At 48.2% G+C, this 12,816-nt stretch overlaps 1 protein-coding gene across 1 annotated transcript in view; it reads right to left on the bottom strand.

Annotated features, from left to right (window-relative positions):
* RELB (RELB proto-oncogene, NF-kB subunit) overlaps nt 1-12,816 on the bottom strand; it is a 28,903-nt gene that overhangs the window by 10,910 nt on the left and 5,177 nt on the right. The window contains exons 3-6 of the mRNA XM_061172480.1: nt 11,355-11,701; nt 2,905-3,062; nt 1,468-1,559; nt 1,155-1,286 (exon numbers count right to left, since the gene is read on the bottom strand). Of these exons, the coding sequence (XP_061028463.1) occupies nt 1,155-1,286; nt 1,468-1,559; nt 2,905-3,062; nt 11,355-11,701 (729 nt within the window). The remainder of the gene's footprint in view (nt 1-1,154; nt 1,287-1,467; nt 1,560-2,904; nt 3,063-11,354; nt 11,702-12,816) is intronic.

Here is a 12,816-nt window from a genome sequence, read left to right as displayed (position 1 = left end):
ACCCCCCACCTCAGTCATGGGGATTGGGTAGGGTGGAGCCCACTCCCAGCTCAGCAGTGATCATTTGCCCTAGACCTGGCCAGTCAGAGCATCGCCTCCTTCTGGCTGCAGCTGATTAGTCAGAGAGGAGGACATGACTAAAACTAGGCCAATGAGAGACAGCCCTGGGACTCTGAGCAAAAATACTGAGTAAGAGAATCTCTCTTTGGGAGCAGGGGAGAAGTGTCATGCTGGTAGGATGTAAGACTAGAGCTGCGTACAGTTATTTTGCCCCTGCATGGGAGGGCCCTGCCAAGAGTGACTCTTAACATAAAGGAAGCATGGCTGAGAGATGGAAAGAGATCCCTAATGACATCATTGAGAACCTGGATGCAGCCAGACCTGAAGCACTGTGCTACCTCTGGATATTTTTAGTTAATGGAACAAATTCTTCTTTTTTTCCTTATTTGAGTTGGGATTCTATCTCTTGCACCCATAAAAGTCCTGATTGAATTAATATCCCTGCCCATTTTGATGCTTGTGGCAGTCACTGTAGGCTGGCTAAAATCTAACAGCCATTCCCAATCTCCTCTTCCATACCTGTACCCCTCTATAGAGGATGAAAAACCTAAATACTTGCTTTCTCAGATTCCCTTGCAACTAAGGGTGGCCGTGGGACCAAGTTCTGGCCAATGAGACATAAGGAAATGTCTACCAGGGTGATTCTGAGGAATATATTATTTTCTCTATGAAAGAGAGAGAGATTATTACTCATGCTGCCTCTTCTCAAGGGCTGCCTAGTATAGTTGTACTGGTTGTGCATTCTGCAACACCAGAAAGCCCCATTCCCAGAGGCTACCTAGTAAATGCTGACCCCTAGAATTGGGCAGTGTACAGCCTGCACACCACACAGGGTGTCACTGCCCATCATGCCTTGAACACAGACATGATGTCTGGAGCTGTGGCAGCCAGTTCATGACCATGAGGGAAAGCCCAAGAGAATCACAGAGCTGCTGAACCAGCACCCAGATATAGCTGAGCAGCTGAATCAATAGGAACAGCCTTAATAACTGAGAAAAAAAAAAGAACTCCCTGTTTGTTCATGCCATCGTATGTGGGGCTTTCTGGTACCCGCAGCCAAAGACAATCCAAATGGAACAGCACCCTCGACTCACTCTTGTCGTAGACGGGCTCAGAGAGCACAGGGTCCATCCGGCGCATCTGTCCTTGCTGGTCCCTGTATGAGGCCTGGAAGCAAATCCTCACGACATTCATGTCCACCTCCTGATGGTTCTTCAGGGACCCAGCTGCGGGAGAGATATGGGAAGGCTGAGTGTGGGGGGTGCAGACCCTGGTGGGGGGACAGGGGACAGGGAAGGGATGGGGCTGTGGCGATGGTGGATAGTGGAGAAGGCGAGGGGACAGGGGTGGCAGAGGGGGCGAGGGGTCTGGGAGGACGGGATGCTGAGGCTAGGCGTGGGGACTCACCATTGTAGGGGTCGATGCCCAGCTGAATCTTCCGCTCAATGGCGGCCTCGATCTCCTTCTTCCTCACACACTGGATGCCTAGGTTGTTAAAGCTGAGTCGGGGGGAAGGGAGGAAGGGAGGTAATCCTGAGGGGGCAGGTGTAGCCCTAACCCACAGGACGGCTCTGGTAGATGCTGTCTCGGGGCTCACAGTCTCAGAGGCTGAAGCCCCCCAGGGCAAGGGGTCCCAGCACTGGGAGGGGACTGGGGTTCAAACCCTTCAGGGGTGTGGAGAATTTTTGAGAGAACTTATCTTTACCACAGGAAAGCACCTGTTGACCTCATTTATAATAAGAAAACTGCAAATTAAACAGCAAGGTGATGCCAATTTTTTAAAAAACTCATCAAAACAGCAGAGATCAAAACGTCTGACAATACCCTCTGCTGGTGATATTGTGGAGAATCAGGCACTCTCACCCATTGCTGGCGGGACTGTAAATTGCCCCAGCAATCACATATTGGAGGACAACATGGCAGTATTCATTCATTCTACCAATATTTCCTGAGCACCTACTGTGTGCCAGGGACTGTGCTAGGCACTGGGGGATACAGCAGGGAACAAAAGAGATAAAATCCCTGCTTTCATGGAGCTGACATTTTCACTAAGTTTATAAATCACTAAAAGTATAAATGCACAGACTTGGGGCCAGCAATTTCATTTTTAGGAATTCATCCTGCAGAAGAAAGAGTATATATGTGAAGCTGTTCACTGAAGCACAGTTAGTAATAGAGCAACAAGAGATTGGAACCATTGTGGGTGCCCATTCATAGGGACTTAATTAATTGTGTGCATCCATACATTGGAATACTATGCAGTCAATAAAAAGGACAGGACAGCTCTAAATGTACTGACAGGAATTATCTCTAAGATGTACTGGAACATAAAAACAAGGTGCAAATGTCTGCTACCATTCATAAGGGAAGGAAAAAAATATATATGCATAGCACATCTTTAGCTGCCTCCAGAAAGGGGCACTGGTGGCCAGAGGACCAAAGATGGAAGGAAATTTATTTTTCATTGCACACCCTTTCTGAACCTTTAAATTTTTAAATTAAAAACATATAAATTTTAAAGCGAAAGAAAGAATGGGACTTGCAGCTAAGTCAGGTCTGCAGTCAAATTCCAGCTCTGCCATTGGCTATCTGGGCTCCTTCGCCTCTCTGAGCCTCAGTTTCCTCCTCTACAAAATGGGGATAAATATAATGCGTGTGAATGCGTGTGCGGCAGGGTTCCAGGCCTAGGTAAGACCCTCCACGGCCCCCAGGTCTCGGTTTCCCCATCTAGGAGATGCAGTGGGAGAGTCTGGCTAAGCTGCCCCTGCTCCTAAGGTTTTCCGGGGTGATCCTCAGCCCCTCAAAATCTCCGTGACCAAGGGTGAGGGGTCAGGGCTCAGGTACCTGTGACGGGGGCTGACATGAGGCCGGAGCCGCACCCTGCAGACGCCGTCCGTGCAGTCTTTCCCCACGAGGCTGTGAGGGTGAACGCGGTGAGGCCAGTCCTTCCACACCAGGCACGCGGTCACCTCCACCTCCCGCAGCCCTCCACAATCCCGGAGCTGCAGGAAGACAGGTGCTCTTGGGGTCCCTTTGCAGACACCTGCACCCATCCAAGCCTCCTTTGGTAGCTCCCCACCCCTCCCCTGTCCCCCGACGATGGAGGAATGTTTGCTGAAGACCCCTCCGGGATCCTAAACTGGAGGCTTCCAACCTGGGGGCCTCATAACATGAGAGCTGCCCCACAGATGTGCTTTCTTTAGCCACTCGACTTTAAAAAAATTGCATGCACACAAGGTCTCCAAGTACAGCCCACAGATAACATACTAATTGTGGAGAGACCTGGTAGACACCACCTTAACCACGTGATCAAGGTCAGCGTCACCACTACGGGGCCAAAGTAACACAGGCATCCCCTGATGGGATGTACTGGGAAGAACACGTCACTTCTATGACAGCCCCTTCAGAAGTGCATCACCGGAATCTAATCAGGAGGAAACATCAGAAGAGCCCAAATTGTGGTCATCTGGTCAGACATATTAGTGTCATGAAAGACAATAAAGAGATGGGTGTCATATTTTGGGTTAAAAGAGAACAAAAAATGTATTTTGACCTGGCTGGTAGTTACACAGTGTATATATATATGTCAAAATTCCTAGAGCTATGCACTTAAGATTTGATCAAATATAACTAAATTTAAAAAATAAAAATAAAAAAAGACGAGAGAGGCTACAGAGATACGATAACCAAATGCAACATAGGATCCTTGATTGGATCCTGGATTGGGGGGGGAACAATTATAAAACACACATTTGGGGGACAATTGGGAAATTTAAGTATGGACTGTATATTAGATGATATTATAGAATATCATTAATTTTCCTAGGGATGGTAATGAGTGTCCTAGACATGCAGGACCTTATTTTTAGGAGATGCCCATTGAAGTATGTACAGGTGAAATAACATAATATTTACAACTCATCTGCAAATGGGTCTGCAAAAAACACAATGTGTATTTGTGTGTGTGTGTGAGCGCTGTGCATGCGTGTATGTGTGTGTTTGTGTGTATGGAGAGAGAGTGACAGATATAGCAAATGGGGCAAAATGTCAACTGGTACATATAGGTGAAGGGTACACAGGTACTTATTGCACTCTTCTTTTAATTTTTCTGGAGATTAAAATTTTTTCATCTAAACTCATCAAAATGTGTACACTAAATACATACATTGTTTGTATATCAGTTATACCTCAATGAAACAAACAAACAAAAAACCTAGAAAAAAAAAGATTTAAAGGATTTTTTTTTTCAGAATAAAAAGTTGGGGCGGGGTGGGGGAGGGAAGGATTGGGAGTCTGGGGTTAGCAGATGCAATCTCTTATATAGGATGGATAAACAACAAGGTCCCACTGTACATCAGAGAACTCTATTCAGTACCCTGTGATAAACCATAATGGAAAAGAACATGAAAAAGAATGTATATATATATGTATAACTGAATCACTTTGCTGTACAGCAGAGATTAACACAACATTGTAAATCAAGTATACTTCAATAAAATAATTTTTTTAAAAAGTTGGGGAAAATCTGGAGCTTACATTTTAAAAGTATGAGACATCACGTTATTCCAGATTTCCAGATTCTCGTTTTTAAAAGGGAAGTTATGGCAACTGGGGCTGGACTTCTACTCAGCAGCCACGTGGGGCAGCAGGCAGAAACTAGCCCCTTGAGACAGGGCCCAGACCCACGTGGCCGCTTGGCTTTCCTGGGTCACTCACAGGGCCCTAACTGGCATGAAAGAACCACAAAAGCCTGCTCCGAATGTGTAAAGCCGGTGCCTATAAAATACAATGAACAGGTGCGTCTCAGTGAGGGAGTACTGCCCTCTAGGGGGCGTTTGGGATACTGAGGACCATTCTGGTTGACACTGGGATCGGGACCCACAGCAGGCAGTACAGGGCCACAGATGCTACACAGCCTGCAATACCAGGACAGTCCCACACAAGTCCTGCAAGACTTCTGAATGTCCCGCCAACATTCACATCAGTGACAAACCTGTTTTAAGTGGTCAGAACCCAGAGCCTCCTTCCGTTTTACATGTACAGTATTTTTTCCCATAACTTTCAAATACACTGAATTTTCAAGGACTGCAATCACCATGTTAATTGAGAGAAGACTGGTTTCATTTGAACTGAGAATTGTTCACCACTTTGGTGGCCTTTTTTTTTGCTGTGCCACTGGACCGCCAGGGAATTCCCAATTGTTCACCATTTTGGAAAATCCTGTCACCTATGGCCACGCTGGACGTGTGGCATTTAAGTCGCAAAGTCCACCACGCTGGGTCGGGCTGCATTCATGCTGCTGTATTAATGAGATCCAAAGCAACTGCTACTTTGTTTTCATTTCCCTGAGGCTGTGCCCAAGCATTTACATACTGAAATAAATGTGCTTGTATAGGCTGTATAATTTTCCTTTTATTTCTCCTTCATACTAAAGTTGGGGCATTATGGATTTCAGGGATGATTATGAGTAGACAACTTATATTGAGAAGACAAATTTCATTGAGTCAGATGGGTTAAAACCATTAGTTTAACCAGCTCCCTGATGTAACATTAGGAGATTCTGAAAAGCTCAGAGTCAACAGAGTCTCAGGAGTCATGAAGACTGCAAGGCTGAAAGCTTTTCATCTCTTTTTTTTTGGCTGCACCATGCGGCATGTGGGATCTTAGCTCCCTGACCAAGAATGAACCCGCGGCTCCTGCAGTGGAAGCTCGGAGTCTTAACCACTGGACCGCCAGGGAAGTCACGAAAGCTTTTCATCTTTGAGATGTCATGCGAGATTGTGGATAGACATTAGGCCTTGAAGTCAGTCAGACCTGGTACCAAACCAGGCTCTACCACTGGCCGTCTGCGTGATAAACCTCTCTGGTCTTACCGTCCTTATCTGTAAAATAGGTACTAAGTACCTGGCACACAAGAGCACTTAGTAAATGGCAGTAATTACTACAATGAATTTGCTGTGTACCCTTGAGCAAGTAACTTACACTCTCTGAGCCTCAGTTTCCTCCTCTAAAAGATGGGGATGAAAATACTAAATCGAAATTCAGAGTCAGGTCACCCCCTATTGTTGGACATTTACTGTTCTAACTCTCTGAAATCAAAACCAACACAAAGCTAGAATAACTGCCTGGAAAGACTTAGAAATAAAAAGTTGGGGAAAACACAGCCTCAAAGTATCACCCCACAGGTAATGTACTAATTACAAAGGGAAAGCTATACCTTTTCAATGGTGGTCACTCCCTGTTATGGGCTAAACTGCACGCCCCCAAAATTCATATGTTGTAGCCCTAGCTCCCAGTACCTCAGAATGTGACTGTATTTGGAGATAGAGCCTTTAAAGAGGTGAGTAAATTAATGAGGCCTTCGGGTGGGTCCTAATCCAGTCTCCTCATGGCCTTATAAGAAGAGGTAATTTGGACACACAGAGACACCAGTGCTGACACAGAGGAAAGACCAAGTGAGGACACAGCGAGAAGGCAGCCGCCTGCAAGCCCAGGAGAAAGGCCTCAGAGGAAACCAGCCCTGCCGATAGCTCGGTTTTGGACTTCCAGCCTCCAGAACTGTGGGACAATAAATTCCTGTGGTTCAAGGCACGCAGTCTGTGGTATTTTGTTATGGCAGCCCGAGCTGACTAATACACCACCTTCACCACGGGCTCCGACTCAGCATCAGATATTAAACTGCCACCCCATGGCCATGATGTGAGACTCCTAGAGGGCCACAGCATCACCGCTGGGGTATTCCCACCAAAATGAAGAACCTGATCTAATCTGGAAACAGCCAATAAACCCGGAATGTGGGACATTCTACAAAACGCCTTTCCTGTCCTCCACAAATGTCCCTGTCCTGAAACGCAAAGACAGACCGAGGAATGAACCCAAGTCAAAAGATACCAAAGACACCTGTCTTCCTCTGTGTGGGCTGCTGTGACAAAATACCAAGAACTGGGTGGCGTATACCCAACAGATATTTATTTCTCGACAGTTCTGGAGGCTGGAAGCCCAAGATCAGGGCGACAGCACGATTGGGTTCTGGTGAGGGCCTCTTTTGGGTGCAGACTGTGTCACTGTGTCCTCACATGGTGGAAGGGACCTTCCCCATCACCTTCTGGGTTAGGGTTTCAATATATGAATTGGAGGCGGGGGGACACAAACATTCAGACCATAGCAACACCTGACAACTAAAGGCAGCACGTGATCCCGGACTGGATTTTAAACAAGCAGACAAGAAAAAAAACAGGTATAAAGGATATCTGGGGTCAGCTGGGATCATTAGACTATGGACTTAATCTTAGATAATATTCTTGCGTGAATATTACGTTTCTAGAATGTGATAACAGCACTGTGATTAGACAGGTCCTACATCGTAGAAAAAAGTCATGGCTCTTGAGAGATACAGGCTGAAACATTTTGGGTGAAGTGTCATACTTCTGACTCACTTTCAAATCTTCCTCCGTAAATGTCTATATAAAGAGAGAGGCATTGGGAATTCCCTGGCGGTCCAGTGGTTAGGACTCTGTGTTTTCACTGCTGAGGGCCCGGGTTCATTCCCTGGTCCAGGAACTAGGATCCCACAAGCCTCGCGGCATGGCCAAAAAAATAAACCAAGAGAGAGGCATAAAGCAAATGTGGCAAAAGGATACGGGTGTTCATTGCGCTATCCTTGTCTATTTTGCATAGGTTTAAAATTTTTCCAAAAACGTTGAGACATAAAGTTGAAAAAATATCCCTTATCAAATTGGAAAAACAGACAAAATGCTTAAAGATAAATGAGGGGCTACAAAATTGCCCCTCAACGTACCACACTTGCCCATTCCTGAAAAGCCAGTGATGGAATATACGTTTCAAAGTAAACTGTTCTTTTCACCAGAATGTCCCGCTAACACGCTACTTCTGGCCACAACGCCTGGAGCCAAATCCAATAACAACAACTACAACCACCTGTCTGAGTAAGGGGTCCTGCACACCAGTGCTGGGCCATCTCCCTGGTTTCCTCACAGTGTCCTGTGGTGGGGGGCAGGAGCTTCATCCCCATTTTACAGATGAGGAAACTGAGGCCAAGGGAAGCACTGGACTTGCCCTAAGCCACACAGCTGGTAAATGGCAGAGCCAGGACCAAAGCCCAAGTCTTTCTGACCCTAAAATCCAAACTTGTTGGGGTAGGACAGGGTTGCTCTGCTAATCCCCCAAGTAAAGCTCTGAGTACAAATCCCACTGAGGAAGAGGAGAGGGAAACAGATCTCACACGAGGGAGTTGGGACCTGGGGCCGGGGTCAGGGATGGCGTCCCTGAGGTGGGCTGAGGCCTCACGGGTGAATAGGAGGTGACCAGGCTGCAGGTGGAAAGCACTGCAGCCAGCAGGAATGGCACAGGCAAAGGGCTGGTGGCTGGATGGTGGTGAGTGAGGAGGGCTGGATGGGAATGGGCAGCAGGAGCCGGACCATAAAAGGTCTTAGAGGCCCAGGGAGGATCTTGGGTTTCCTCCTGAGGGTGCTAGGGAGCCAAAGGAGGATTCTGAACAGGGGAGAGGAGCAGATGTGTAATTTAACAGCACCCCTCTGGCGGTCTTGGAAATCTGGAGGAGACTGAGAGCTGGTCACCAGGGAGGAAGCTGGAGGTCAGGGAGCAGATGAGCCCGGGATCCAGGGCTGGTGGGATGGTGAGGACATAATTCAGGGTCCATGGACACTTGGGCAAAGATCCAGAAACACATGAAGTCTCCGTATTGGAAAGGCACAGGAACCAGGCCTCTCAGAAATCACTGGGAGAGACAGTCATGCATGCAACCCCCGGGGCAGGGCAACTTGGCAACAGCCGTCAAATTATCTTTGACGGGCAATCCCACTTCCAGAAGTTGTTTTTTTTTTTTAACTTTTTTTTTTTGGCCACGCCACACAGCTTGCACGATCTTAGTTCCCCCACCAGGAATCGAACCCGTGCCCCCTGCAGTGGAAGCGTGGAGTCTTAACCACTGGACCGTCAGGGAAGTCCTAAAATGTGTTTTTTTTAACTTAAGAATATATCTTGGAGCTGAGCTCACATCAGCATGACTGAAGCTGCCTTATTCTCTTTACCATCTCATCCCGCTATGTGGATATAGGATAATATATTGGGCAAGTCTCCTATTGGTGGACATTTTGGTTGTTTCCTGTTTCCCGCTATTACAAGCAGGGCTGTAGAGAACGACTCGGCTCATCTATTATTTCCTTCACGTGTGTCACTCAAATAACTTCTGGAAGGGAATCTGGTGGTCCAGTGGTTAGGACTCCATGTTTCCACTGGGCTGGGTTAGATCCCTGGTTGGGGAAATAAGATCCCGCAAGTTGCGTGGCACGGCCAAAAAAACCCAAAAAACAAAAAACCCCACACATTTTATATACACACGCGCACGCGCACTCCCCTTTATGTACAAAAGGGGGATAGTATATACGTATATATATATTTGCCTGTATAATCATTAATCATAAAATACTCCTGAAAGGCTCCATGAGATATTGATAACAATGGTTACCTCTGGGTGGGGGGGGAACCTGGAGGCGGGGGGGGGGGGAACCTGGAGGCAGGAGTGGGGGACTTTTGTTCATTTTAATTTAATTTAAATTATGTTAATTTAACATGACTCTTCATATTTTTGAACGTTTTGATCCATGTCATATGATTCAAAACTTTAAAACAAACTAAAGGGCTTCCCTGGTGGCACAGTGGTTAAGAATCCGCCTGCCAATGCAGGGGACACAGGTTCGAGCCCTGGTAGGCGAAGATCCCACATGCCGCGGAGCACCTAAGCCCAAGCGCCACAACAAAAGAAGCCACCGCAACGAGAAGCCCACGCACTGCAATGAAGAGCAGCCCCCGCTCGCTGCAACTAGAGAAAGCCCGCGCAGCAACGAAGACCCAACACAGCCACAAATAAAATAAAAATAAAATAAAGATGGTTATAGTTGAAAATCTTGTCTGTACCTTATCCATTCAGCACTGCCTCCAAAAAAGAATTCACCTGTATTTGTTTTCCTTTCCAGAGTTTCTGTATGCAAATACTAGCAAATACAAATTGAAAATCTTATTTTCCCCTCTTTTTGACACACACGGTAGTACAGTTTACCTTGAGCAACGCGGGGAGTGGGGGAGGGAGCACTGAGGCACCGACCCTGCCCGCAGTGGGAAATCCACCTATAACTTATAGCTGGTCCTCAGTATCCGTGTTTCTGCGGTTCCGCCTGGGGGGATTCCAACAACTGGGGATCGTATTTACTGTTGAAAAAAATCCCCGTTTAAGCGGACCCACCCAGTTCAAACCCATGTTGTTCAAGGGTCAACTGTATAATACCCACAAAATTCTGCACCTCAATTTAAACAGAATTAATATATCTTGGAGATAGATACTTCCACATCAGTACCTAAGGGATGGCTTCATTTAAAATGTTTTCTGTATTAACTGTATGTATTTATATTTATCTGCACACTTACACAGATATATTTGTCCCTGCTGCATAGGATTGCAATCGGTAGATGTATCGATTATTTCACCAGTCCCCTGATGATTAACACGGAAACTTCCAATTCTTCTCTATACAAACAAGGCTGCAAGGGAGAACCTTGTACGTCCCTCTTTCACCCAGATGCAGGCACATCTACATGATAAGTTCCTAGAAGTGGAATGGCCCGGCCTAAGAGTAATAATGATAATAATAATTATACTAGTAATACTAGAAGCTATCTCAATTGAGCACTCACCATGTTCGAGGTACTTGGCGTGAATAAGTAACTCATTTACTCCTCCCAACAACCCCAGGTGCTTGGTTATTATTATTCTTCAGTTTTTTAATTTCTTTTTTGGCCGCGCCAGGGGGCCTGCAGGATCCTAGTTCCCCAACCAGGGATCGAACCCGGGCCCCCAGCAGTGAAAGCGTGGAGTCCCAACCACTGGACCGCCAGGGAAGTCCGTATTATCCCATTTTGTAGAGGAGGAGGCACAGAGGGATCGAGTAACCTGTCCAAGGCAGTACCTGGATTCGAATCCAGATACTCTGATTCTTAAGGCCTCACTGGTGAACCAGGAGGGTACCAATGATAATTTTGACCAATACCGTCAAATTGCCGGGAAGAAGGTCTTTCTCTGAATGCCCTTTAAATTTAAGGCCAAGTGACAGCGGTATCATCCGCTCCAACAATAGCAACAGCAATAATAATAACCACCATAAAATACATGAATAAAGAAATACATGCGTATGAATCTTCGGGGCGGGGGACACGCGAGTCCCACCGCCCCCGGTGCCGCCCCCGCCCCTGGTGCCCACCTCGATGGCGGGCAGCGTCTTGCTGGCCTCTGTGCTGCTCTCCCCGAGGATGCTGCCGGCCGAGCGGCCCTCGCACTCGTAGCGGAAGCGCATGCCGCGCTGCTTGGGCTGCTCGGTGATGACCAGGTGCGGCCGCGGCCCGGGGCCCGGAGCCGGGGGCACCAGCCGGCCCAGGGGGCAGCCCCAGGGCGGCGGCGTGGCCGGGGGCGGGGGCGCCGCGGGGCCCAGGGTGACGGTGCTCAGGGAGGCCGCCCCGCGAGACACCAGGCGCGGCAGCCCCTCGCCCGGGCCCGGCTGCGCCCCCTCCAGGCCGAAGCCATTCTCCTTGATGTACTCGTCGATGATCTCTGCGGGAGAAGCAAAACCTAGGGATGACGCTGATTGTCAAAGAAAACGCTTTTTTTACCCCCAGACTTGTGCTGCCCTCGCCTTTTCCCCGTCCGTTCATTTCTTCAAGACATATTTCTTGTGGGCCAAGGGCAGGGGCGTCAGGTCCGAACACAGAAAAGCCCCTGCCCTCCTTCTTGGAAACAGACGCGTAGCGTCCCCCAGTTCTAGAAGCCCGAAACCCCAGAGGTCGGCCTGGTTTCTCCTTCTCCTGCACCCTTCTGTGCACCCGCCTCCGAAACAGCTCCTGAACCCATGCCTCCATCACCTCTCACCTGGATCAAGGTAGAACCAAGTCACAGGTACCCCTGCCTCCATCTTGCCCCATTTAATAACAACAAGAATAACAGGTGCTCTGCCCAAGCCGTTCCCATCTCAGAAAGCAGCACCACCATCCACGGTGCTCAAGCTGGAAGGATACACATCTTTATCAGGGCTCACGATCCCACATCTACTATGTCCAATCCATGAACTTCTCCTGCCTCTACCTCAAATATACATTTACGTTCCCACCACCTCTCCCCACCGCCACTGCTTCCTCCCTGGGCCACCCTCCATCACTTTCCACCTGAACCACTGCCCCTGTTCCCCACCTCGCCTCTTCCAGTCTATCTGCCAAACACAGCCAGAGGGATCTGATGTCAGACCCTGTGCCCATCTCAACAGAAGCCTCCAGTGGCTCCCATCTCCCTAAGATTCAAAGTCAACACCTTCCCCATATAAAACTCTCCCCAAACTCCACTCACCTCAGGAAAACAGGACAAAGACAAAACCCACACCCCCGACCTTGGCCACAGAGCCTTCTGTGGACGGGCCCCCTCTGTCCTGGGCTTCTTGCCTCCCGCTGCCCCCTCTCATCATGCTCTGGTCTCTTTTCTGTTGCTTGCACCCACCAAGCCCGGCCCTCTTCGGGGCATTGGACTGGCTCCTCCATCTGCCTGTTCCACGCTTCCCCCCATTCAACCCATGCTGGCTCTTTCTCATCCTTCCGGTCTCAGCCCACCTCTTCAGAAAGGCCCAATCTAATGTGTTTTCCCCAGGCCTCTTCCTGTTTATTTCCTTAGCCCAATCTAAC

This window comes from Eubalaena glacialis, chromosome 18 (assembly GCF_028564815.1).
Source record: "Eubalaena glacialis isolate mEubGla1 chromosome 18, mEubGla1.1.hap2.+ XY, whole genome shotgun sequence".
Lineage (NCBI taxonomy): Eukaryota > Metazoa > Chordata > Mammalia > Artiodactyla > Balaenidae > Eubalaena > Eubalaena glacialis.
Note: the sequence above shows the minus strand (reverse complement) of the source record. Positions and strands in the feature narration are given on the sequence as shown.